Raw genomic sequence first — 25,488 nt, 5'->3', positions numbered from 1 at the left:
CTTATCAAAAGTTCTACTTACAATGAGTTCACACCCACAGGAATGGATTAGATATAAGACCATGTTTTCCTGGAGTACATACAGCTTCAAACCACCACACCCTGACTTTGTGAACTTATTTTTGCCTTATTTTCCCTCAAAATTCCTTTTTTGTACCATGGTTCCAAATATTCTCATTGCTTGTGCTAGCCTAATTATTATTTTTTTAAGGTAAATCCTTTATTAAGTATAGTATACTAAAAAAAATATTAACCACAGTCCTCTCACCTGGAATTTAAAAAATCTTATCTCCGTTAAGCACTATTTTCAGACTTTTACCAAATTACTAATGCTTCAACTGAGCTTTAAGCCAGTCTCAATTACAAAGTACATCAGCTCACATGCACTTGAGCAATGAATGAGTGATGGTCATTTCCATTTTGCCATTCACTTGAAACTTCAAATTACCTAATATCAAACCTTTTTGAATTCCTGTTTTGATTGATAAGTCTTCAGTAGAAAAGGCAAAACAAAAAGGGAAAGAAACAACTGGGTCAGGCAACCTAGCTGATTCGCACTTCACTAACCTTCCTTGAAAGGTATGATTGTACTAGGTCCCCAGAAAACTGGACTTTTCTGTTCCTAGCCAGAGAAAATGGATGAGCCTGAAAAGTGCAGTGAATTATAAGTGAAAGCAGTATCTAAGGGTTCTGAAATAAGACGTCACCCACTAATAATTAAAAAGATGGGGGGCTTTGCACAGGGTGAACCCTCAAATGATGTTGACAATTATTTTTCCAGTGTTTTTCTTAGTTTTAGGTGTGGAAGAAGAGTAAAAGATTTGCAAAACTTAAGTACTTCAGGCAATAGTAACTAAATCAAACATCTGGTTACAACTAATACTAGAACACTTTAGCTAAAGCAATGTTCCCAAGAGTGTGGTCTCTTGCCTCCAAACCGGGAACATAACGGAAATTCTCAGGACACATCCCAAACCTAGTAAATCATGCATGCTAACATTTAAGAACCATTGGTTTAAAAGGAAAAGAATCCACACTACATTAATGTTGATTTCAAGAAACTTGGCAAAACTTCCATCAGAATAGATGGAGTTTTGCAGAAAGTGTTCTCAGCTTACCTTTTAAAGGATTTTTTTTTTTTTTTTTTTTTTTTACCTCAGGCTAGCCTAATTCAATCCACTGTATGAAATCTCAGGAGGCTAGGCTAGAAGGGAATTTAGAGATTATCTTGGCCCTCTCAGTCATTTTGTTGACAGATAAACTGAGGCCTCGGGACAGGAATGAACTTGTTCAAGGCCATACAGTATGTTAAATACATTCATGAATTTATTCAACATATATTACATGCCAGTCATTTTGCTAGGCATTAGATAGAGAAGGGTGAATAACACACAGTTCTTTACAGTCTAGAAAACCTCACAGGCTAGTGGAGAATTTACATAAACTGACAATTATAAGATTGGATAAAAATGATCAGTGATAGAGAGATGGTCAGGACGGTCAGAAGGGGGAACTGGACCAGCATGCAGTGGGTGAGAAATGCAAAAAGAGGAGGGCAAGGAGAGAGAGAGTCAGGAGGGAAGCCCTCTGTCCACTTAAATCTCCCAGAGTTTAAAAAGGTCTAATCATTCAGTTATTCAACCAAACTGTATTGGATGTCTATTATGTTCAAACCATTGTGACTAGCTTTGAAGACATTTCATCTTTAAGATACTAAACTCATCTTTATAAGATCATGGATTTAGCCAGCAAATTTCCAAACTCAAGTCCTTTACTAGTTAAGCCACCCAGTTTCAAAGCAGTGGAAATTTGTTCCACAGTCCCTCCTGTCTCCCTCAGGAGACACAGCAAGTAAGATTATTGTTGTGCTGTGCTTCTTAGCCACAAGATTACTTGGCAGCGGCCTCGCTGTTGTCAAGCCTTGTACAAGTTTCCACCTTCAGAGTTGCCCTGATGTCCTTGGAATGGGCAGGTGGCATTTGTTTTTTACACAAGTCACTTGGCCAACCAGTCCCAAGTAGAGCTAGCAGGTGCTGGGTCCTTCAGCCTTCCACGACACAGCCTTTGCCTTTTGTGTCCAGTTTATCCAGAGTTGGTGAGCAGCTGCCCAAGGATCCATTCTGGAAGAAAGTGGTGGTCAGGATGGAGTGGGGGCACAGGGCTCAGTCTGGCAGTGGGCTCATGTTTCACACAAGGTCTCCAGCTACTCTCTGGTAGCAGAGGCAGACAAGAAACCATCAACTCTTGCAAGTAAATTATGTCTCCTTTGTAGGCCTATGTGGTCCCCTGAGGAGACTGGTGTCTGTTTTTCTGTAAGGAGAGTTGGTAATGTAGTGGAGTTGTTTTATACATACATTCAACAGATGTAACTGGCTTTGGAATCTCTCTCTCCACTCCCTACACCCCTTTGCCATTCCAGGAAATATAGCCTGTAGGTTTAGCAAAGTGGGGATTAAGAATTAACTATTGGATTTAGCAATTTGGTCATTGTGACCTTGACAATGGTAGTTTCAGTGAAGTAGTTTCAGTACCAAAAACTGATTGGAATAGATTCAAGAGATTATAGGCAACTCTTTTGAGGAGCAAAAATGGAGCTGGAGGAAGAGATGGGGTTAGAGTGGATTTTTAAAAATGGTCCAATAGGGGGAAAAATTGATGGTGCAGGAGAGATGGGGGGGCTATTGTTAGAGAGATGTTCTTGAACAAGAAAGAGAAGTGATTTTTAGTGGTGAGCTAGAGTGGATTGTTAAACACAGCTATTATTAAATATTAAATTATATACATTTATAATTAAATAAATTATATTAAAAACAAAGGTAATAACACTTAAAACTCATCCCTTCCTAATTATTTTACTACATTTTGCTATTATCTATGATCTTGAGGTTATTTACACCTCTTGTACTTCTATGGTGAAAATATTATATCCTTCTGCACATTTTTCCCAACTCTATGTTGAGAGTTGCAATTGGCCATAATAGGAGTAATTAGAAATCAGCAACTGCTAGAGATCAGGGATTTGTTTTGGTTTGTTTTTTTAAAGGAGAGATGTTCATTAAACATTTGCCAGTTTACCACTGAGTTCAGTGGTAGATAACTGGAGAGACTGGCCCTGAACTAAGCACTGACTGTTCATCCATAGGAACAAGAGGAAAAGCAAATTTGGACTGGTGAGTAGATAGATGTGGTGGAGAGATGTTTCCTGTTTACTAAGTGAAAAAGGGAGCAAGTTGATCATCTGAGAATAAGGGTAGAAGAAGAGGTATTGAAGGTTTGCGGTGAGAGGAGTGTGAGACAGTGAATAAATGGATCAAAGAAATGTATTTGTCCAGCACCATTAAAGAATATCCTGAGGTCTGTGGTTATGAGTTTAAAAAGAGACCTGCCACAATGGGTGTATATTTTTATCTATCCTCTTTCAGCTGTTTGGGTGAAGCAGTAATTGGAGAGGTGGATTTATCCACCACTGGGATTTTGCCAGACCAGTAGGACTATGTAGGGGAGGGGCAAGGGTGATTATAAGATTATGTACATAAAAGTCACCATCTCAGAGAGATCTGCCTTATCTACCATAGTGTAAACCATGCCCCACCACCTTCGTCTTTAATCCATTATCCTGTTTATTTTTCTGTTTTGTTTGTTGGGTGTTAAATCGTCTGGTGTGGTATTTGGGAACAGGTACCATGCTTTTATTCACTGCTTAAATTGCAGTGTCTGTCATAGTACTTGGCACATAGTAGGTGTTCAGTAAGTAATGCATTGAGTAACACTGAATAAATGTGATTAACTTGCTAGTTCTCTTAAAATCTATATATTTGAGTAAAGAGCACTCAAATTATTTTTGTTTCCTTTTGTTCCTTACTCCAAGGTTTTTAACCTTTAGTGAGAAAAGGAATTTCCCTACAGGGTTGAATACAAACACCAGGGTTCTTTATTTCCTGGACATTCCTAGGGGATAGGGGCAATTCTTACTGTATTTGAGCCCAACTCCAGGCCTTAGAGGCAGCTGTGAGTAATGCAGTCGCTGGCCTTTGTCACAGCCTATTCAGCAACACTGCGAGGAGGCTTATGTTACAACGGTTATACTTGGAAGGCAAGTAGTTGATGTATTTATGATTTTGGTTTTTTAGTGCTGCCAAAATCGGTTTAGGGCTTATTCGGTGGCTTCAAGGTAGGCGATGACATAAAACCACAAGGTCCAAGACTCCAGGGAAGGGAGTGGCAGGGAAACTTGCTGCAAGCGCTGATGGGGCGCAGGCCCGGCCTCTCCAGGAACTAGACAGGGATCCTCCTGGGGAACCCGGGCGCCTCCGCCCCTCGAATTCACAGAGGACGCTGGCGGAAGGCGGCGGGGGCGGGGCGTGACGGACTGTCTCCTTCCCCGTGTGGACAATAAAGTTTCGAAAGTTTGAAAAAGAAGAAAAAGAGCCACACCTTTTTGGCTGCCTGGGTGAGGACGCTGGTCAGCCCCGCGCGGAGCTCCCGCCTCTGGAGGAGTGGCCGGCGCGCAGGGATGGGGGTCACAGTGGACGTGCACCAGGTCTACAAGTACCCCTTCGAGCAGGTGGTCTCCAGTTTCCTCCGAAAGGTACCGGCCCCCCTCTGGCCTCTCCGGGGCGCGCGTTCTGGGTGCGCTGCCTCCGCTGCCCCAGCTGTCTGCGATCTGGCGCGCCCGCTACCTGCAAGCGCTTTCCTCTTCTCTGCCCAGGTGGAAATCCCGACCGACGGCGTCTCTCCAGCCTCGGTTTCGCTTTAGGGATGTGCGTGGCAAGGGTGGAAGTGGATTTCCTCGAAAGCTCCTTCTTTGGGTTGAGGGAAAAGGCCCCGTGCGTGGTGTCACGTTCACACCCTCTCTCAGCTGACGGGAAGGGCATTTGGGGAGAGCCGTAGGGGATACAAGGATCCGCAAGTTCTCGAGCCCTTTTGGGGTGACAGATGACTTGTCCTTCTTTCCAGCACACCCTTGACCCCTTAAAAGCTAGTGGAAGCACTTGAAGCCATCATCTTAGGTTAAAGCACCAGCATTCTGCCGCTTCACCGTTTTTCTCTTTTATTAAACAGCTGTGAGACTCTGGGCAGGTTATTGAACCTCTCTGTGCCTTAGTTTTGTAATCTGTGAAATGGAGGTGATAATACTAACTCATAGGGTTGTTGTGAGGATTCAAATGAGGTAATTTATGTGAAGTGCTCAGCATAATGACTGATGCTTAGTGAGGGCTTTAAACTATTAGTGTTGTTGCTGCTGTACAACTGGGCACCCTAGCTTCAGCATTCAGTGTCCCTCTTTCATCCCAAGGGTTACTTCTAGGACTGTGGCTCAGGGTAATAGAAGAATGGGAAATGTCTTTGAAAAATGAAAAACACACATGCCCGGGAGGTGGGACCCAGGGACTCCAGTCTGGCTCTACTATTCGTTCACTGCATGACCTTGACCAGGGGTCTCCTCTCCAGGTCTTAGTTTTGGCATCTTAGGTTGAGGGTTTTGTACCAGAGTATCTTCTGGGTTCCCTTTCAGCGTTCACATTCTTAGGCAGAATTGGCAAGAATTGCAATTCGCTTTGGACAGCAGTCACTGGACAATTTACTTCATAGGTGCAAGGCAGAAACTAAACTAAAGAGATGTTAAGGGAGGAAGGTCAGTTTTTCTAGGTGATAAGGCCTGACTACCACTGAAGGAGGTGGCACAGTAGGGGGCTCAGTCACAAAGGAGTGAGTAGGACACTGGTTAACATGGTGTTGCTATGGAGGCCCTTTTGAGAGGAGATGTTGGCTCTGTGAAGTTGGGGACCTTATTGATATTGTTCATTGATCTTCAGTATCTAGAATACTTCATAGCACCTTCTAAGTGCTCAATAAAAATCTGTTAAATGAATGAGTGCATGAATGAACAAATGAAAGAATAAATTATGATCTGGTGTAGATTTTGCCTTAAGCCAGGCTTCTCGGGTCCAAAAATGGAACACCCAACATACCATTTTTTTTTTGTTAGGACTGGCACTTTCGCGCATGGATTCTCCAATGCCACTGCTCCTTTGGGAGCCTCTTTGGATTGCCCTCATCAGGAGTTGCTCTCTGCCTTCTCCAAGCTCCTGGGGCATTTGGTCTAGGCCTTGGAGACCATCTTCTGTGATGTCATATAGTTACTTCTGTACATGTTTTGTTTCCCCACTACTATAAGCTTCTTCAGATCAGGTATCATTCCTGGAGGAGCACGTAGCACAACACCAAGCTTTCATTTTAGAGCATTCAGCATGTGTCAGCTTCTAGGCTAATTGTTTTTCTTTCATTAACAGATGTTGATAGGAATTTTTTCTCCATTGTGTGAGGCTCTGTGCTAGGTGGTAGAAATACAGTGGTGGGAACAACAGGCAGACCCTCTTTTCTTGGAGCTGATGGTCGCTAGTGGGTGAGACTGACATTAAAAATCAACAAATGAACACATAATTCCAGTTGATGTGTACTTACAAAGGGAAAGTACTTGGTGTGGGACAGCATCTAGCAGGGGGCCCTGCTGAAGGCCAGAAGGTGGTCATTAGGAGAGGCTTCATAGGAGAAATGATGTTCATGAGATAATGGCTGAAGCATGAGAGTTTCCCTAGGCAAGAGGGGAGGGTGAAGGAAATGCTTTCCATGCATTATATTTACTCCTCCCGGCAGCCTCAGAAAGTAGTTATGAGTGACTTCCATTTCACAGTCTGGAGAAATTGAGATTCAGAGAATTTTAAACAACTTTTCTGAGTTCCCACAGCTAGCAGGTGGGGGACCTAGGATTTCACCACAAGTCTGAATCTACAGTCCACAATCTTAATCACCAGGCTATACTGCCTTGTACTGAGATATTTGTTGAGTGAATAAAATGTTGTTCCAGAATCAACTTTGTTGTGCACTTTATCCAGTCTCAGTTTCCTTTTATCCCAAGTCTTCTCTCAGAGTTTGCTCACCTGGAGTAAACCCATAGTGTCTGAAATAAGGGCTTTGCTATGTGTTAGGTTGAGAAGGTACAGTGTTACGGTTATTTATTTCTATGTTACAAATAACCCGAGAACTTGGTGGCTTAAACCAACAATAGAATTTTAATTCTCTTGATTTTGTGGATTGATTGGGTTCAGCTGGGTTGTTTTGTGCTTCATGTGGTATAGCAGAAGTCATTTATATAGCTGCAATCAGTTAGGATCTGGTATAATTTGTGTAAAATATGTAGCAAGGAGCCTGGCAGATAGTAAGTGTGTGATGGCTCAGAGAATGGTACACAGAGGAAGGAATATTAGAACCTCACCTTAAGGACTGAGGAGGACATTTGGAAGGCAGGGCTGGGGAAGGAGGAGGTGTGCATCCCCCACTGAAGGTCCTAGAGGTGGGACAGTGTGAACATCATGGGGAACACTGGATTTCCATGCTAACTTATTCACAAAGTAAACCTTCAGTGATTCCTGGGCAGGGCTATGTGACTATTTGTGGTGAAAACGTTTGTTTTATGTTATTTAAGGCCAAGAACTGGAAGTCCGTAGACCTGGATTCCGATCATTTTGCTTTCACTGTGAGGTTGTATGGCCTTGAGAAACAGCTTTCACTAACCCATACTGTGCTTTTGTGAAAATTCGAAGAAGGTACCATCTTGGGGGTCCACCCTGCAGGTTTATGGTAAATGGGGCTAGGGACAAGTAAATGGAGCTAGGGATGCAACTTAGAAAAGGTGCTCCTTCCTTTGGGTGGATGTAGCTGTGTACCCAGAGTGGCCTGCTTGACTGAGAGCCCTTGTGCCATGAAAACTTGCACAACCACATAAGACAGCCCTATTGTCATAGTTTCTCATCTGTAAAATGATAATACCATTCACCCCATCTACTGTCCAGGGTTGTTGTGAGGATAAATTGTGCAGCAGCTTTGACAAGTATAAGCTGTTTATAAGCCTAAGATAGTAAGAATTATGCTTTTATTTTTCTTTTATTCTTTATGGCTCCCCCCCCCCAAAAAAAAAAAAAAAAAAAAGAAAGCATTTGGCATAAGGGACAATCATAGAATCCCTGGAAAGCATTTAATCTGATTTTTCACAATGGTGTGTTTGAAGCTGCCTTAGCACTGAAGGAAGTTCTATTTTAAAAGAGTCTATGGAACTATGGCTTTTGCTATGTTTAGGACTTGCCTTCTAAGTTATAATATACTACTATTTTTAAAATCTGTGGAATGTTTGCTTTCTTACACCTGCTGGCTGGGTACCACAGGCAAAATATTAGCTGCATGCTTTCAAAGCTAAATGGCACCTTGAAAACAAACAACAATACTCTTTGTTTGTGGAGTACAGTGTTTTTCAACGGACTCTTCATGAAGGAATGCTCTGAAATCTGAAATGGTGTATTCATTGAATGCTAAACTGTTCTTTCCATGAACTATAGTTTCAATGCCCTTGACAGCGTATTTTGGTTTCTTCTCTGCATGACTCTTCCCTTTCTAGCTTTCATCATTTACAGCTGCTTCCTTCCTTTTGTTTAAAATCATCTACAAAGAGAATGGCAAAGTTGCCTAAATGAACATTAGCAGTGTAGAAGATATGTCATCTCTGGAAGCTCAAAGAGACCTGTGTGCTGGAAGCTCACAAAAGCTTGCCTTACATGATGGATTTTAAAAGGGTGCCAGGGACCAAGAGAGCCATTGTGTTGACTTGGTTTTCTTGTTTATGCTTCAAATGAGGCCAGAGCAGTTGTGGTTTTTCTTACTGTGGCATGTCAATTTTATGCCGTAGGCAAAATTGTCATTGTGAGTAGAGACTAAGCTTCATGGGCAGGAATTTTTGTCATTTGTTCCTGATATATTCCAAGTACCCAGAGAGATTCTGGAATATAGTAGGTATTCCGTAAATCCTTCTTGAATGAATGGATGAAATATATTCTTCTGGGGTTTAGCCCAATGTAATTTCAGACTGAAGTCAGTATGGGTTCAGTAATATGTCTTCACTTTGGGTACTCTAATAAAATGGTCAGATTAAAATAATTTCTTTGCTTCAATGATGACCTCGGGTTTTATTTATTCTAGCTGGGAGCCTGATGTGCTGAACAAATTTGTTTGAGTGTTTACCCTTAAGCTCACAAAGGGGATTTATGAATGCCTATTTCCATTTAGAGTAGAAAGTTGATTGGGTAATTAATAATGTTTCCATTTCCGATCCTATCTTTTCCACCTTGCAAATCTGACACTTACAAGTGTGGAACATCTCTCCCTGCAGAGCTCCAAAAATATTTTTGGTGAACCTGCATTTCTAAAATAAATGATTTGCCAAAACATAGGCCTAGTTTAGCAGAATGATTATTTATTTCTTCATCACACCGTAATAGTTTTACTTTATTTTTATCTTCCTGTCCTCAGTTCTCCTAGGAGATTAGGCATGATGTGAAGGAGAATGGTGCAGAAGTGAGGAGCATGGGCTCTAACATCTAACGGGGGGGATGAAGTACTACTAGCTATGTGAACTGGGCCAAGTCAATGCATTTTTCTTTACCTCAGTGTCTTCATCTGTAAAATGAGAATAATAATAACTATCTTCTAGAGTTGTTGGGGAAATTAAATTGAATAATGCATCTAGGTGCATGTAATATACCTAGCTTAATGCCAGCACGTAGTAGGTGCTTTAAAGTACGTGTTTAATAATAATGATAATAATAACAATGTTATTACATTCCATGAATCTGAAAGTAAAAAGCTGAAAGAAATAATCTGCAGAAAACTTCACTAACTTGGAGTAATAAAGGGGGAGTGAGCATCAGTGATGCTACATATTTGAATTATGACCTATTTTTAAAATGCCATTTAAATAATTTTAAGGGTCACATATAATTTATTTAGTGGAGGTTGTATTTTAGTCAGTGTATAAAAGATTTTTTTACTATCAAAGTGCCAATCATTAAATAAGCATTCACTCTCTGCCTACTAATAGACATTCATTATAAGTCTGGCATCGTTTTGCCCTTGGGAGATGTGGAGATAAAGAAAACATGGTTGTCCTCTAGGAGCTCACTGTCAAGGGAGGCATAAATATATTAACTTTTGTGAGAAGTGCTTTCTCAGGGGCATATGGCAGACTTATAGCGTGGGGCAAGATTTGTATTTTAACTAGAAATCTATGAGAGTTTTTGAAGTACTTAGAAATAGTTTTTGGCTTTTAAAAAAAATTAAATTTGCTTTCTGGTATTCTTATTATTCTGATGCAGCACTTTCCCTAATACTCGTGTGGAGGGAAATGTGTGTCCTTGAATCTTATACAAATTCGAATCAGTAAAGCATGAGGTTTTACTGGTATAGGAAAATCAGAAATATTAATATTCTAATCATTTTTGAATATTATTTAAACATTTTTGTGTAGCAAGTGGATGCTAGCAATATCCTTAATGCTACACCATGGTAAATTACCAGAACTTGAAACTTTATAGTTTTCAAGTGTTGGTTCATTCTTCAATAGTAAAACCAGCTACCGTTTATTGAGTCCCTGCATGGTACCAGGTATTGTGCTTTATGGAAAAATTATTTCCTTTAATTCCTGTAACAGCTCTCTGAGGTAGTATTTATTCCCATTTTACAGATGAAGAAACTCAGGCAGACTGATATTAAAGTAATTTGCCTGAGACTCTCACAGATATCTTTAAATACAGGTCTTTTGCAGTCAGAACTCATTCTGTTTTTCAACACTCTGTGTCTTTAATTTCATTTTTCATTTTTTAACTTTTCATTTTGAAATAATTTGACTTACAAAACATTGCAAAAACAGGCAAAGAATTCCTGTGTACCATTTTCCAGCTTCCCCAAACCACAGTATAATTTTTAAAACCAGGAAATTAACATTGATATAACACAATTAACTAATCTACAGACTTTGTTCAAATTTTGCCAGTTGTTCACTAATATCCTTTTTCCAGTCCTGGATCCAATCCAGTTTCCCACATTGCATTTAGTTGTCATGTCTTCTTAGTCTCCTCCAGTGTGGGACAGTTCCTAAGTCTTTGTCTTTTCTGGTTCAGGGAGCTTTTGAAGAGTACTGCTTAGTTATTTTGTAGACTTTGTATTGTTAAATGCATTGGGTGCATACATTTCATGTTGAAATAAGGGCGTTTTATTTTGTGTCACAATTATAAACTATTTTTTTTAAAAAAAACTTCATTATGCCATTGTAGATTATTGGGACATTTTTGAAAGAGGTGGCTGATGTGAGGTTGGTTGGCCTTTTTTTAGAATTATGGCCTGTCCAGGCCAGAAGGACCTTTGGGGATCATCTGGTGTTTCACCCCCCTGGCTGCACAGATGGTGGCATCCCAGTCTGCACATCTCAGCTCCTTTGTTGTTTGTTCTTTCTACTTCATCATCCTGCTGACCTGAAAGACCAATGAACAGCCTTTCAGAATATCTGTTGAATTAAAATAGTCCTTGTATTAGTCATGGTTCCCCAGAGAAAGAATATATATTAATGTGTAAATTAATTATATTAATTAATATAAAGAATTACATTCATATGTAAATATTAAGAGATTTATTATAGTAATTGGCTCACATGACCATGGGATTTGCAAATCTGAATCCTGTAGGGCAGGCTACAAGTTGGAACCTAGATGAAGGTGAAGGTGAATTTCCCAGCAGAAGCTGGCTGGCTGAAGTAGAGATAGAAATTCTTTTTTTTGACTACTGAGATCCTTAATTCTTGCTTTAAGGTCTCCAGCTGCCTGGATGAGGAGACTTCTCTCATTGCCTAAGGCGGTCTTCTTTTTTGATTGTAGATGTAATCAGCTATATTTGCAATCAACTGACTAATGATTTAGATCCCTCTACAAATACACTCAGACTAACAGGCCAGTGCTTGCTTGACCAAACAGCTGGATACTGTGACCTAGCCAAGTTGACACATGACCTTAACCATCACCATCCTTGATTGTTGAAATTTTGATTAATCGCTGACTCATTTGATCTTGGCATAAAAATCAATTCTTGTCTTCTGAGATAGATTATTGCATGTGGCCGATAAAAGGAGTTTAACATAGCCCATAATGATTTCTTTGCATAGCTAAGCACCAAATCTCTTTTCAGCAGCCCTATCTCTGTACCTCGACATGTTTGGAAGCGGCCTTGGAAGCAAAGATTCCCTTAAACAGATACATTAATATACCAGGCTCATTTGAGGCCCTCTTCTGTTCTTTCTGGGACTAATCAGACAGATCCTTCAGCTTAGTTGCTTCCTTGTGCTCTGCTCTCTCGGTTCACCCCATTTGAAATTCAGTAGACATTGACTCCTTTGGAGGACATTGATCTCTTTTGGGGAGTATTAGAAAAGGTAAGCATTGATTTCTGAGCTTTTTGGAAAGTTGATATTTTGATAATCCCTTACACTTTAGTGGAGGCTTCCTGAAAGCTCACAGATTTTTTTTTACTCAGTAAACAGGAAAGGTAAATGTCATTATCTTCATGAAACTCCTCCCATAAATACATTCCTCTAATTAGGTGGACTCAAGTCTTGACTTATCACGTTCCATAGCTATGTGTTTGCTTTAGTGTATGTTTTATTTTACCGAGTATTATGCAGTCTTTGACTTCTTACCTTTCAAAAGGTAAAAAATAATAAATATGACACTGTATGAGAGTCTGTATTTTACCCTCGTTAGACTATTACATATGTAATAACATATATAATGATATTTACAATAGATTTCTATCTTGGGGAAGAGAGAAGAGTTATACATTGTGTGATGAAAGTAAAAATCATAAGTAAGGGAAAATGGAAGTAAAAATGTATCATAAAAAATCCCTGTCACCCATAAATTATAGCATACATGGCATGTGTACACAGCCCTGTGCAGTAATTCTTATGTACACTGATGTCTGTGTGTCTCTGCCAGGTTCAAGGAAGGCATGGGCTGTCGGTGGATATCTGGGTCATCTTTCGTTCCCCGGGAGTCCGTGTGTAGAACGGGGACTGGAGAATCCCAGCATGACCTTGCTCATCTGCAGGCTTTCCTCTATTATGTTTTTAACACAAAGACTCTGTATGTGTAATACATATTAATAGGTTTCTTGGCAGCTTCTAATGTAGCACCCTGCACGGATATAGTAGATGCTCAATAAGTATTTGATAGATTTGATCCTGATCTAACTTGATCAGTTCCATATCTTCATTGTTTGAAAAAATGTCAAGAAAAAACTGGGCCACGCTTCCTGTCTTCCCATGTTGATGTTCCCCGTGGTGACCCTCTCTGACTTGCTTTCTCTCTCTCAACCCCTTACAATCAGACTTCAGATAAAATTTCCAGAGTTAAATCATGAATATGCAAGTTACCACAAGATAGCATCAGATCATTTCAAGGGGGAGTCTCTGTATAATAAATCTTTAATTAAAAGAGAAAAATAAAAATAATGTGTCTTTCATGTCATGGTATGCAGCAATTCTAAATAACCCCCTAAGAGCAATTTCTTTTTTCCCTGCTTGCATGGAAAATCGAGGCTTATGTTTGTTTAGTTCCAAAAATTGTAGTGTAGCCTGACTTGTATCTTGCAAACAATTTTAGTAGAATGAATTGTTAACCTTTCTTGTGTTTGGCTAACAAAATTTACAGTTTACTTTATTTACAGGCATTGTCTAATGGGCAACTTTTTAGTGTCTTACTATGCACCCCCCCCAACACACCATGTTTTCCCATCCCCCTATGATCCCTTAGTCTGCTTAATTTTTCTCCTGAGCATACCTGACATATTTATTGTTTTTTATTTGTTTCCCCAATAAAATGTAAACTGTAAGAGCCTAGAACTTTTTTTCTTCTGGTTCATTGCTGTATCCTCAGTGCCTGGAACAGTGCCTAGCATGGTAGATACTCAAAAAATTGTTAAATGAGAGATAGAGAGCTTTCACTATGATTTAAATTAATACCCTCTGACCTAATAAGCAATTATTAAAATTATGTAAGTGGGTGAAATATTTGAGCTCATAATCTGTAAGAATTTCACTGATAACTTAGTGAAGTAATTAGAACTTGAAGACTTTTATCACTATGCTTCTCTGGTGATTATATTTCCACCTTCTTTCATGGTTTAGTTTATTCATCTTCCTTCACCTTACAGTGTATTTATCATATTCAGTCAGGATGTGTTTATGGATATGAAGGGAAGAAACTTGAATTGCAGTTAAGAAAATAGTCTTATTGGACTTTAGGGCATAAGTTCTAATTCTCACATGCATGTGTCTCAGAGGACCTGTGTGAGTCTCAGGTAGCTCCTTGCCTGGAGGGAGCTTTGTCAGCGAAGGGCCTCCCTGCTGAGGAGCAGGACATCTAAACCTGACTCTCTGTTGTAGGCATGTATCCTTGTAGGGCTAAATTTAAAGAAGGCAGTCATTGTATTTTTGGGCATTTTTTCTAGAGAAAAATTGAATGAATGAACGAATGAATACTGAAAAACAACACAAAGCATGTTTTTGATCAGTTGTTGGGATTGTAGTTGCCACAGTATAAGTGTGGGTGACAGAGCTTACCCACATGGGGCATGGTGTGGTGTGGTGGCTGCTGAGGACTTAGCCAACTGCTGTCTTCACAGACTCGTCCCTGAATGAAGTGAAGTTTACCTTCCAGATTGATCCCGAGGTCAGCAAGGTTTATCTTCCAAATCATTCATTCTTTCTTTCATTCAGCAAATATTTATCCAGTGCCTGTTATGTACTGACACTGTGATAGGTGGCGGAGATACAGGACTGACTGAAATGGATAATATTCCTGTCCTCCTGGAGCTCTTGTTTTAATCTAGTGTGAAAGTGATGGGCCTTTTCCTGAAAGTCAGTCAGTCCGTCTCTTACACACACATACACGTGTGCATGTGGGGGCTCAGGGTGGGGAGGACCACACACTTACAGAGTTTTGTGTACCATTTCACGAGTTTCAGAAGACTTAAAGCTCAAGTTCGCCAAGTGAAGGGCCCCTCTTCCCTCCTGTCCACTGCCCTTGCTTCTTCCTCAGCACCTTATAACATCTTGGAAAAGACTTCATTCACTCTAATTTTCTGTTCAGATTTTAACAGATGATGAAGCAGCAAACCTTGGGGAAAAGACCCCAGGAGGGCTCAGCAAGGCCTTGTCCTAGGCTTCGGGCAAGTCACTGTTGCTTCCTAATCTCTCTTTTCAGTGTGAGAAGTGAATTAGAGAAACTTGGAGGTGATTTGTGGGTATGTTAGGTGGGCAGGCTTTGGGGGCAGACAGAGAGTATCTGGAGGTGAACTGCAGTCTCATCGCTCATTAGTTAAGTGATTTTGAGCAAATTACTTAATTTATCTGAGCCTCACTTCTCATATACCAAACGGAAAAAACAACACATACCTCATGGAATGATTTTGAGAATTAAACTGCGATTGTGTATGTAAATTGCCTTTGACAGAAATTGTAGCTTTTATCGGCCTTTTCACATCCAAATTGTCTTTTGAGGGAATTTAATCAACCAATTCAGTATTTACTGAGTACCTATTATGTGCCTGACATAGTTTACTTCTATGACTGTCTTCCTGTGATGCCAACCCAGCCACCAGGCAATGGTACAGGACAGGAGGGAAGGAATTCACTGTGCCTCAGACAGTCCTGATGGTTTCCTGGTTCTGTTACTTAACTATGTGAAACTAAACTCTCAGATCTTCATTTAGTTTCCATTTCTGTAAAATGGTGTTGATATACAGAACTGTCTAAGTTTGCCAGGACTTCCATGCCAGATACCAAGTACTAGTTGGCTTAACAACCAGAATTTATTGTCTCATGGTTTTGGAGGCTAGAAATCCAAAATCAAGGTGTTGCCAGGGCCATACTTTCTCCCTGAAATCGGTAGCATTCTGATGCTGGCTTGCCTCAATCCTTGAGGTTCCTTGGCTTGCATCTCTGCCTCCCGTCGCATGGTGATGTCCTTGGTGTCCCCCTCTGGCTTTCCCTGACTTTTGGCTTCTCTGACTGCATCTGAATTTCCTCTTTTTAGAAGGCTTGCAGTAGTACAGTTTAAGACTCACCCTTATTCAAATTTGCTGCACCTTTACTAATAATAATATCTACAAAAGGTCCTATTTACAAGTGGGTTCATTCAGGAACGTGGATTAAGAGCTTTTTTTTTTTTTTTTTTTTTTTTTGCTGGGGACATGATTTAATCCTCAACAAAACCCAGTCTCAGGAGAGGGGCTATTAGGAGATTTAAATGAGATTGCGCAAGTAAAGCATTTAGTACAGCACTGGCGTGGTGAACACTCTTGATTGATATTAGCCTAAGTGGTAATAATGTTATTATTAGTTAATCAGCTTAAACTCATCCCTCTCCCTACCCAGAGCAGGGTGGATCTAAAGGTTTTCCCCAGATTTTATACAGGTTCAGTTGATGATAGCATTTCACTTTTTTTTTAACTGAATAAAAACATTAAGACCTTTGATTAAAAACTGGTCTATACCTATGGGTTGTTTGGAAAATATTTATTTGTTTTATAAATAGCTGTGATAACTAAGAATAGCTGTGGTAAGAGATGAATGGTAATTTTTCTTTATGTGTTTTTGTTTAGTATCCCAACCCCATGGATAAAAATGTCATTGCTGTAAAAACCGTGGAGGAAAAAAAAGGTGAGTTTCCCAAGTATGCCCTCAGTTTAATGATGATTATTAAGTAATTCTCATGCTACTTTGTATAGATGTGTGTGTGTGTTTGTGTGCATTTGTTTGTGTCTGTGTGTTCTGTTCTGTTTTGAACAGGTATTTTCTGTACTTGACGTGACTGATAGAAAAGTCTAGCACTGAGAGCATCCAGCATTTACAGCAGTTGAAAGTCTGCCTGATATGCCCCTGTCACTTTCTAATTCATAATTGATAACAATACTGAGCTACTTATAATTTTAAGAGCTAATAGTTTTTTGAGCACTTAATATATGCCAGGCATTCTTTATAAACTCATGTAATTTTCAACTATCTATGGGATAAATATTATTATTATTATTCCTATTTAATGAATGAAGAAACTGAGGTACAGAGAGGTTAAATAACTTGTACAAGGATGCATGTCTGTACCTGTGTACAGACATTTTATAGAAGGCAAAATAGATGTGATTAATAGTGTGTAGGAGATGTGACCCATAAAACAGTGAAAATGGTGTTGATATATAGCATATGGAATCATAACTGTGCTTGACAGCTGAATGTTGACTGGAGCAGATGTCAGCAAGCTATGGCTTGAGTGGCCTGTTTTTATAAATAAAGTTTTATTGGAACACAGCCACATCCATTTGGTTACACAGTGTCTATGGGTGCTTTTTACTCAGCCAACTTGAGTAGTTGCAATAGAGGTGGGATGGTACACAAAACCTAAAATATTTACTGTCTGGTCTTTTATAGGAAAAGTTTTTCTTGACCCCTGGACTAGAGTGTAGGAGGCTCCACTGTCCTGTCATGCCCACCTCCAGTAGAAGGCTCTTCATTGGCTATATTTGAATGGAGAACAGCGTAGTGAAGGAAGTTATAACAATGCAGATATTCAATATACAGGAGCCTCACAGGCCCTGGTCTAACTTTCTCTATAGCCACTGGAAACATGAGATGCTACTTACTGTTTGTTTTGTCACTCTGAGGCCCTCTCTGTGCTGGGTGAACATAAAAACTGTTTTTTACTTGAGGCTATTTATATTTTAAAAATATTTTCTCATGTATTCACACTCAGTGTGGGAGAAGCTTGTGATTTGGCATCAGACAAGCCTGATTTCAAGTCCTGATTTTGTTGTTAGCTAAATGACCTAACTTCTCAGAGGCTCGGTTTCTTTGCCTGCCAAATGAGAAAATAATAATAATCTTGCCTTTAGGTTGTGAAGGTCAAATGAGAGAACAATGTGCATGTTCCAACGTGGTTTCTACCATCGACAGGGGCATCTTTGCCTTCAAGATAGTTAATCTGCTTTAAGTTTTGAACTGCAGACATTGGAAGAGATGGCCAGAGGGAGTGCCAGTGGACACAGATGAGCCAGTTTCTTGCCCTATGAGCAGTTTCTGAGCAGTCAGGTTATTTACATCAGGGGAAAAAGGCTGCGCTGGTCAGAGGTTTGAGCAACCTGCAGCAGAGCGACTGAGTCACAGTAATTCGTAGAGCAAATGATAGCACTTTAAAGTCGATTTTTTTTTTTTTAAAGTTGATCTTTTTTTCTCTGCTTCAGTCTTCCTTTTTCTTAACTCGTATTTAATGTGTGTCTTTTGCATCCCTGGTGCTCAGCCAGAAACATTCTTCCAAAACAGAATGGTCCTAGCCACAGAGGGTCTGCTCCACTATGGGAGAGAAGAGTATGGCTAGTCTAATTAACTATAGGTTTAAATTTTATAGCCAGAAATCTGTGCTTGAACACATGATTGGTGCAGAAGGTAGCAGAATCCGATTCTTCATCTTTTTTGTTAAAACGTTATCTTTCTTGGGGTTTTGAAGGAGGAGCCATGGCCATTTACTACTCTGTCATTGGAGCACTGATATTGATAGTCCAGAGCAGTAATAATGTGTGATTGTTTTTCCCCTTGGCTTTAGAATGTGCAGTATGAGTAGCCATTTCCTGTTATTCCTTGATTGCAGAGAAGTATACTTGGATTGATTGGCCTAGAAAGGTGGTCAGGAAATGAGTTTTGAGTTCAATATTTTCTCTAGGAGTTCTACATATAAAAAAATTGAGATCAACACTAAAAATTTTGTCACCGTTGACAAGAATAAATTCCCTTAATTTTTTTGAGTGTAAAAATTTTTCTTTTTCCAGATGTATCAACAGGCATCATCTATAGAAAGAGGATTGCAATCTGTCAGAATGTGGTTCCAGAAATTTTAAGGAAGGTAAATTCATTTAAAAATTTAATCAGATGTTGTGTTACATTGGCCAATTTTTAAATAGTCATGGAACAAGACAGCATTTTCTGATGCAAAGGAGCATTAGAACTTTCCCAGTTCTTCTACTTTACAGCCCTTCAGAGGAAGGAAGCTCGCTCATATCCAGTCTCAGCTTATTTTTTAAAGGAGTTTTATTCACACACCACACAAACCAACCGTTGTGTACAATCAATTACAGCCTCAGTTTTGGCAGATAAGACTGGAGATAGGTTTTTTTTTCCCTCTCTTTTCATTTTGTTGGAGGCCCTTCGTGGACATAGAGTTAGTCTACAATTATTTTAAAGATAACTTGGGCAGTTTGCATGAGAATTTGCATTTTGCATGAGAGAATGTTCATTTCTAATCTGTCCAAGTTTAGTAATGACTCTAAGGAAGAATGATCTGAAGTGGACAGATTGTACATATGTAGTCTGATCTTTAGAAAGGAAGATAAAAGCTTCAGTTTCTAATTCATTTTTGGACATGACAGACCAGAGTACTTTTGGGGGTCTAATGTTCTCAGTGTTCCCTGTAAGTCTTTTTTGTGTGTTTCTATAAAGTAATAGAATTGGTAATAAAGCCTTCTTGACAGCAAATTGTTTTCTCTCTTTGAAACCCTAAAGCACTCTGATGATACTTTGTTGGAAAAAGGTAAGTGGCAGTTTTTAATCTCATTGTTTGAACTATGTCAGTGGGAGTCCTTCTAGAATTATTGGGAAGTAAGAGGAGAGAATCTCAATATGTGCTTTTAAAAATGTCTTAGATGGTTGTTTCAACCCTGAAGTGATTCCATGTGTGATGTAGAAGCTAGTGTGGTTCCTGGCCATTAGCTGGCAAATTAAATTGCTGTGCTGTATATTTAAAAAATGGTGACTTTTGTCACATCCTTATCATGGATTAAGTGACTCTGTCATGTTCTTTTGTGGAAAGAAAGCTGATATGACAATGAAAATGAATTTTATTTTTCAGGTGGTAAAATGCTTTGCACTATATGTAGTGAATTATTAGTTTTTTTTCCACAAAGTGTATATCTTGCCTTTGCCCTATATACACACTTTGAATCTATTATTTAAAAAGGCATTCAACTTTGTCTTGTATCTCAGTTCTTAAATAATTTAAGGATAACTCTGACTTGTACTTTTCTTTCTTTGTAGTTTTCCATGTCTCCTCCTCTAGTTATAGGACAGAGTTTAAAATGAAGAAAATATTTGACCTGATATTGTCCTGTATGAGTGCCTGTAAGTGGGCCTGATTAAAATCCATCAATTTAAGAAGGCTGTAACCAGCCCAAGAGGAGACAAGCAGGAGGCTGGTAATTTACATAGAGTTTAGCAGTTAGGGAAATCAGACCAGGAACTGCACAGCCTGCATAAATCCTAGGCCATTTGCATGTCCCCACAGCATTTAGTAAGGTCACCATATGTTTGATGATCAAGGGCTGTATATTAGGATTGCTTGTCCTCTTAATTATCCAAGACTGAACTCTTTAGGTAGCTTGCTCTTCCTTAATTGAGAAAGCCATCCTCCTTCTGTTGGACAGGTGAGCATTTTAAAGGTACCTAGTATCCAGTTGGAAGAGGAATCATGGCTTAATCCTCAGGAAAGAAACATGGCTATACGGAGTCACTGCCTTACGTGGACACAATATGCATCCATGAAGGAAGAATCTGTCTTCCGGGAAAGTGTGGAAAATCCAAATTGGTAAGATTGCATGTGTGCATGTGTATGTGTATGTTTTAGGGGTAGTGGCGCACATATGAGCACATATATTAAAAAGCTCTGATTCTGTGCTCATGACTTCATTACTACTTTGTCATACATAGTCCATATTATTAAGTTTTAATCACACAAGTAATTAATGATTATCTTTTCCTTTGGGGGGAAAAATGATAGAGCTCAACTCCTGTTTGACCCTCCTTCCTATCTTCTCACCCTCTCTAGAGGCAAAGGGTGTTATCTGTTTGGTGAGAATTCTTCCAGACCTTTAAATACTTCTAGGTATATATATATGTATTCATAAGCCTGTATAGTATGCTTTTGTGTATTTTTTTACATAAATGGTTGTATGCTTTGTAAATCATTGTGTACTTCTTTTTTCACTTAGAATATTTCTGAGCTTTATCCATTTGATACATACATATGTAGCTTGTTTCTTTGAACCATTGCAGAGTATTCAACTATGGCTATATTATATTTTATTCAGCTATTTCTATATTAGTAGACATTTAGATGGTTTCTAGTTTCTCTTTATTATAAACAATAGCTTCAATATTTGTGAAACATATATTTCTTGTATATGACCCCTTATGCTATATGTGAATGTTTCTTTAAAATAGAGTTTTTAAAAAATAGGCTAATTGAGGTATGATTTGCATACAGTAAAATTTACCCTTCTTAGTGTATGGTTTTGAGTTTGACATGGGTATAAATCTTTGTGACCTGAATCAGGCAGTGGTTCCTTAGAAATGACACCAAAAACGCAAGCAACCAAAGAAAAACTAGATAAATTGGATTTAATCAAAATTTAAAACATTTGTGTTTCTAAGAATACTGTCAAGAAAGTGAAAAGGCAACCCAGAGAATGGGAGAAAATATTTGCAAATTATGTATCTGCTGAGGGACTAGTATCCAGAACATATATAAAGAATTATTACATCTCCATAATGTAAAGACAAATGCCCCAATTAAAAAATGGGCAAAGGACTTGAGTAGATATTTCTCCAAAGATGATCTACAAATGGCTCAATAAGCACATGGAAAAATGTTCAACATCATTAGTTATTAGCGAAATGCAAATAAAAACCACAGTGAGATACCACCTCACACCCACTAGGATGGTTATGATCAAAAAGACAGACAATAACAAGTGTTGGCAAGTGTGTTGGAATCCTCATACATTGCTGGTGAGAATGTGAAATGGTTCACTTGCTATGGAAAACAGTTTATCAGTTCCTCAAAAAGTTAAACATAGAGTTACCATTTGACCCAGCAAATCCACTCTATATTGAAAACCTATGTCCACAAAAAAACTAGTACATGAATATTGATAGCAGTATTCTTCATGATAAAAGTGGAAACAACCCAAATGTTCATCAACTGATGAGTATATAACCAAATGTAACCACATGTGGTATATCCATACAATGGACTATTATTCCGCTTTAAAAAGAAATGAAGTACTGATGCATGCTGCAACATTGGTGAACCTTGAAAACATTATGCTAAAGTGAAAGAAGCCAGGCACAAAAGGCCACATATTGTATGAGTCCATTTTTATGAAAGGTCCTGAATAGGCAGATCATAGAGACAGAAATTAGATTAGTGGTTGCCAGGGGCTGGGGAAAAGGGGGGTGATGAAAATATTCTGAAATTACACAACTCTGTGAGTATACTAAAAACCAGTTAATTGTATACTTTAAAAAAATGAATTTTATGGTATATGAATTATATCCCAATAAAAAGAATTTAGATGACAGTATCAATAAAAAAATTTAGATGTTCTCTGGGCATGCATATTTTTACTTTATATAGACTCTGGCAAATTGCCTTCCAATGTGTTAATACACTAATTTATATTTCATCAATAGTACATGAGAGTATTCACTTCCCTATAATATTACTGGCACTTAATGTACTTTTTTTTTTTTAATCTTCATTTTATTGAGATATATTCACATACCATGCAGTCATACAAAACAAATCGTACATTCGATTGTTCACAGTACCATTACATAGTTGTACATTCATCACCTAAATCAATCCCTGACACCTTCATTAGCACACACACAAAAATAACAAGAATAATAATTAAAGTGAAAAAGAGCAATTGAAGTAAAAAAGAACACTGGGTACCTTTGTTTGTTTGTTTGTTTCCTTCCCCTATTTTTCTACTCATCCATCCATAAACTAGACAAAGTGGAGTGTGGTCCTTATGGCTTTCCCAATCCCATTGTCACCCCTCATAAGCTACATTTTTATACAATTGTCTTCGAGATTCATGGGTTCTGGGTCATAGTTTGATAGTTTCAGGTATCCACCACCAGCTACCCCAATTCTTTAGAACCTAAAAAGGGTTGTCTAAAGTGTGCGTAAGAGTGCCCACCAGAGTGACCTCTCGGCTCCTTTTGGAATCTCTCTGCTACTGAAGCTTATTTCATTTCCTTTCACATCCCCCTTTTGGTCAAGAAGATGTTCTCCGTCCCACGATGCCATGTCTACATTCCTCCCCGGCAGTCATATTCCACGTTGCCAGGGAGATTCACTCCCCTGGGTGTCTGATCCCACGTAGGGGGTAGGGCAGTGATTTCACCTTTCGAGTTGGCTTAGCTAGAGAGACAGGGCCACATCTGAGCAACAAAGAGGCATTCGGGAGGAGGCTCTTAGGTACAACCATAGGGAGGCCTAGCCTCTCCTTTGCAGCAACCGTCTTCCCAAGGGTAAAACCTATGGTAGAGGGCTCAACCCATCAAACCACCAGTCCCCTATGTCTGTGGTCATGTTAGCAACCATCGAGGTGGGGTATTAATGTACTTTTTAATGCAAGTTTATTGAAATATATTCACATACCATACAGTCATTCAAAGTGTACGATCAGTTGTTCACAGTATCATTATATAGTTATGCATTCATCACAATTGATTTTTGAATATTTTCATTACTCCAAAAAATACAAATAAAAATAAAAAAGAACACCCCAAACATTCCAACCCCCTCCTCCCTCCCCTATTATTCATTTATTTTTTGTCCTCATTTTTCTACTCACTTGTCTATACACTGGGTAAAGGGAGTGTGAGCCATAAGGTTTTCAGAATCACACAGTCACACCATGTAAGTTATATAGTTACACAGTCGTCTTCAGGAATCAAGGATACTGGTTTGCAGTTCAACAGTTTCAAATATTTCCTTGTAGCTATTCTGATAAACTAAAAACTACAAAGGGATATCTATATAATGCATAAGAATAACCTCCAGAACGACCTCTCAACTCGATGTGAAATCTCTCAGCCACTGAGACTTTATTTTGTTTCGATTCTCTCTCCTGTTTTGGTCCGGAAGGTTTTCTCAATCCCATGATGCCAGGTCCAGGCTCATCCCCAGGAGTCATGTCCCATGTCTGGCAATTAATTTTAACATACTTTTTAATTTTTCCCAAAATAATGGGTGAGAAGTTATTAATTCCTTTGAAGGAAGCTTAAAAATAAAACAAAAATATAATAAGCACCAAATATTAATAGTGATTATTGCTGTGAAATATGCTTTCAGAGGATATTTACAGTGTGTTTTGTTATTGTTTGGCATGGTTTGAATTTTTTATTGTGAATCTTCATTTTCATGGAAATTTTAAAGCCCTCAAGCCCAAACAGCTGAAAACCAAAAAACCTGAAATCCATTCTTAAGCCCCAACACTTGTCAAGTTGTTACTCGCCTCCATTACGTTGGTCTCAGTGGTGATACTTCTAGAATGTTCCAGCAGCCCACCGAGTGAATGTGAATGCTGAGTCCTGCCAGCAGCAGAGGTGGGCTTGCTCTGAACCACCTGTAAGTCCTTAATCCTCAGCGCCCTCATCACAAGAGGTTCATGTAGATGTCTGGGATTAATAGTTAAGTCTCCGGCTAGAGAATAAAGCTGTTTTTCTTAGTACATAGAACTAGTAAAAGGGCGGAATTGTTTGATTTTATGAAAAAAAAAAAAGAGTCTATCTTAGGCAGCAACCTGACTTCATTTCATCCTTAATTTTTTCAGATTGTTGGGTTATTGGCTAGTCTTTAAAGCTAAATTGTTCTTTCCTCATTGATATGTAAAATGATACTACTTGGCTCTGAGACTCCAGGGAAAACATCCTCAGGAACCTTTTACTTTTCCTTTATCTGTTTTTTAAAAATTCTGATTCTAGAAAAAAAAGATACCTATGTCTTGTAAAAAATATTCATGCAATTATGAGGAAAAAAAGAAACAAAAAAAAATCACCCTGATTCCTGTCACCTAGAGATAGTGTCTGTTTACATAATTTTCTTGGTTCATTTCTAATCGACATTTAGATTGTTTCCAAATTTTTTGCTGTTACAAACAGTGCTGTGATGAATATCCCTGTAATTATATCTTTTTCCACTTATGCAATTATCTTTTAAGGTAGATTGAGCAAAGTGGGATTTTGGGATCATAGGTTATGTATATTACATATTTTGATACATATTACCAGATTCTTCTATAAAAAGGTTGTACAAATTTTTGCCCCCTTTTTTTGGTTTATTATGCTCTAATCCTTTCTCAAACACTACCTTTTATATTACTATCACAAGAGATTAGTATTTATTGATACCTACTCTATGTCAAGGTCAAGGCTAGATATTTTCACCTGTAAAGTTTTTGAGGCTCAGGTTAAATAACTTGCACAATAAGTTGCTGAGCCAAGATATGTGAATCCAAGTTTCTCGGACTTTACCTTGAGCAAGGTGGTGGGGGAGGAATATGGACATGTATAAAGAGTGGATTTACATCAGACCATAGAGTGCTTTGGATATTCTATATAGAGAATGGGTTTTGTCCTTTTGTTAGCACTGTATATGTGAAGGTTTTTGAATGGGGATGATGTGATGAAAGCCTTGATTCAGTCTCTAGGGAACTTGTGTCT

General features: G+C 38.8%; 1 protein-coding gene across 7 annotated transcripts in view; it reads left to right on the top strand.

Moving 5' to 3' along the window:
• The first annotated feature begins 4,398 nt into the window (after positions 1–4,398).
• PRELID2 (PRELI domain containing 2) overlaps positions 4,399–25,488 on the top strand; it is a 79,496-nt gene continuing 58,406 nt past the window's right edge. For 3 of the 7 annotated variants that reach the window (XR_005211390.1, XM_037801552.1, XM_037801551.1), the window contains exons 1-4: positions 4,400–4,587; positions 16,536–16,593; positions 18,750–18,823; positions 20,397–20,557. Coding sequence is in view for 6 of the 7 variants with exons in the window: in XM_037801552.1 (XP_037657480.1) it covers positions 4,513–4,587; positions 16,536–16,593; positions 18,750–18,823; positions 20,397–20,557 (368 nt within the window). In the remaining variant the exon portion in view is untranslated. Of the gene's footprint in view, positions 4,588–16,535; positions 16,594–18,749; positions 18,824–20,396; positions 20,558–25,488 lie in introns of all 7 variants that reach the window. The other 4 variants (XM_037801555.1, XM_037801550.1, XM_037801553.1 and 1 more) reach the window with 3 other exon arrangements.

This window comes from Choloepus didactylus, chromosome 13 (genome assembly GCF_015220235.1).
Source record: "Choloepus didactylus isolate mChoDid1 chromosome 13, mChoDid1.pri, whole genome shotgun sequence".
NCBI classification, from domain to species: Eukaryota; Metazoa; Chordata; class Mammalia; order Pilosa; family Megalonychidae; genus Choloepus; species Choloepus didactylus.
Note: the sequence above shows the minus strand (reverse complement) of the source record. Positions and strands in the feature narration are given on the sequence as shown.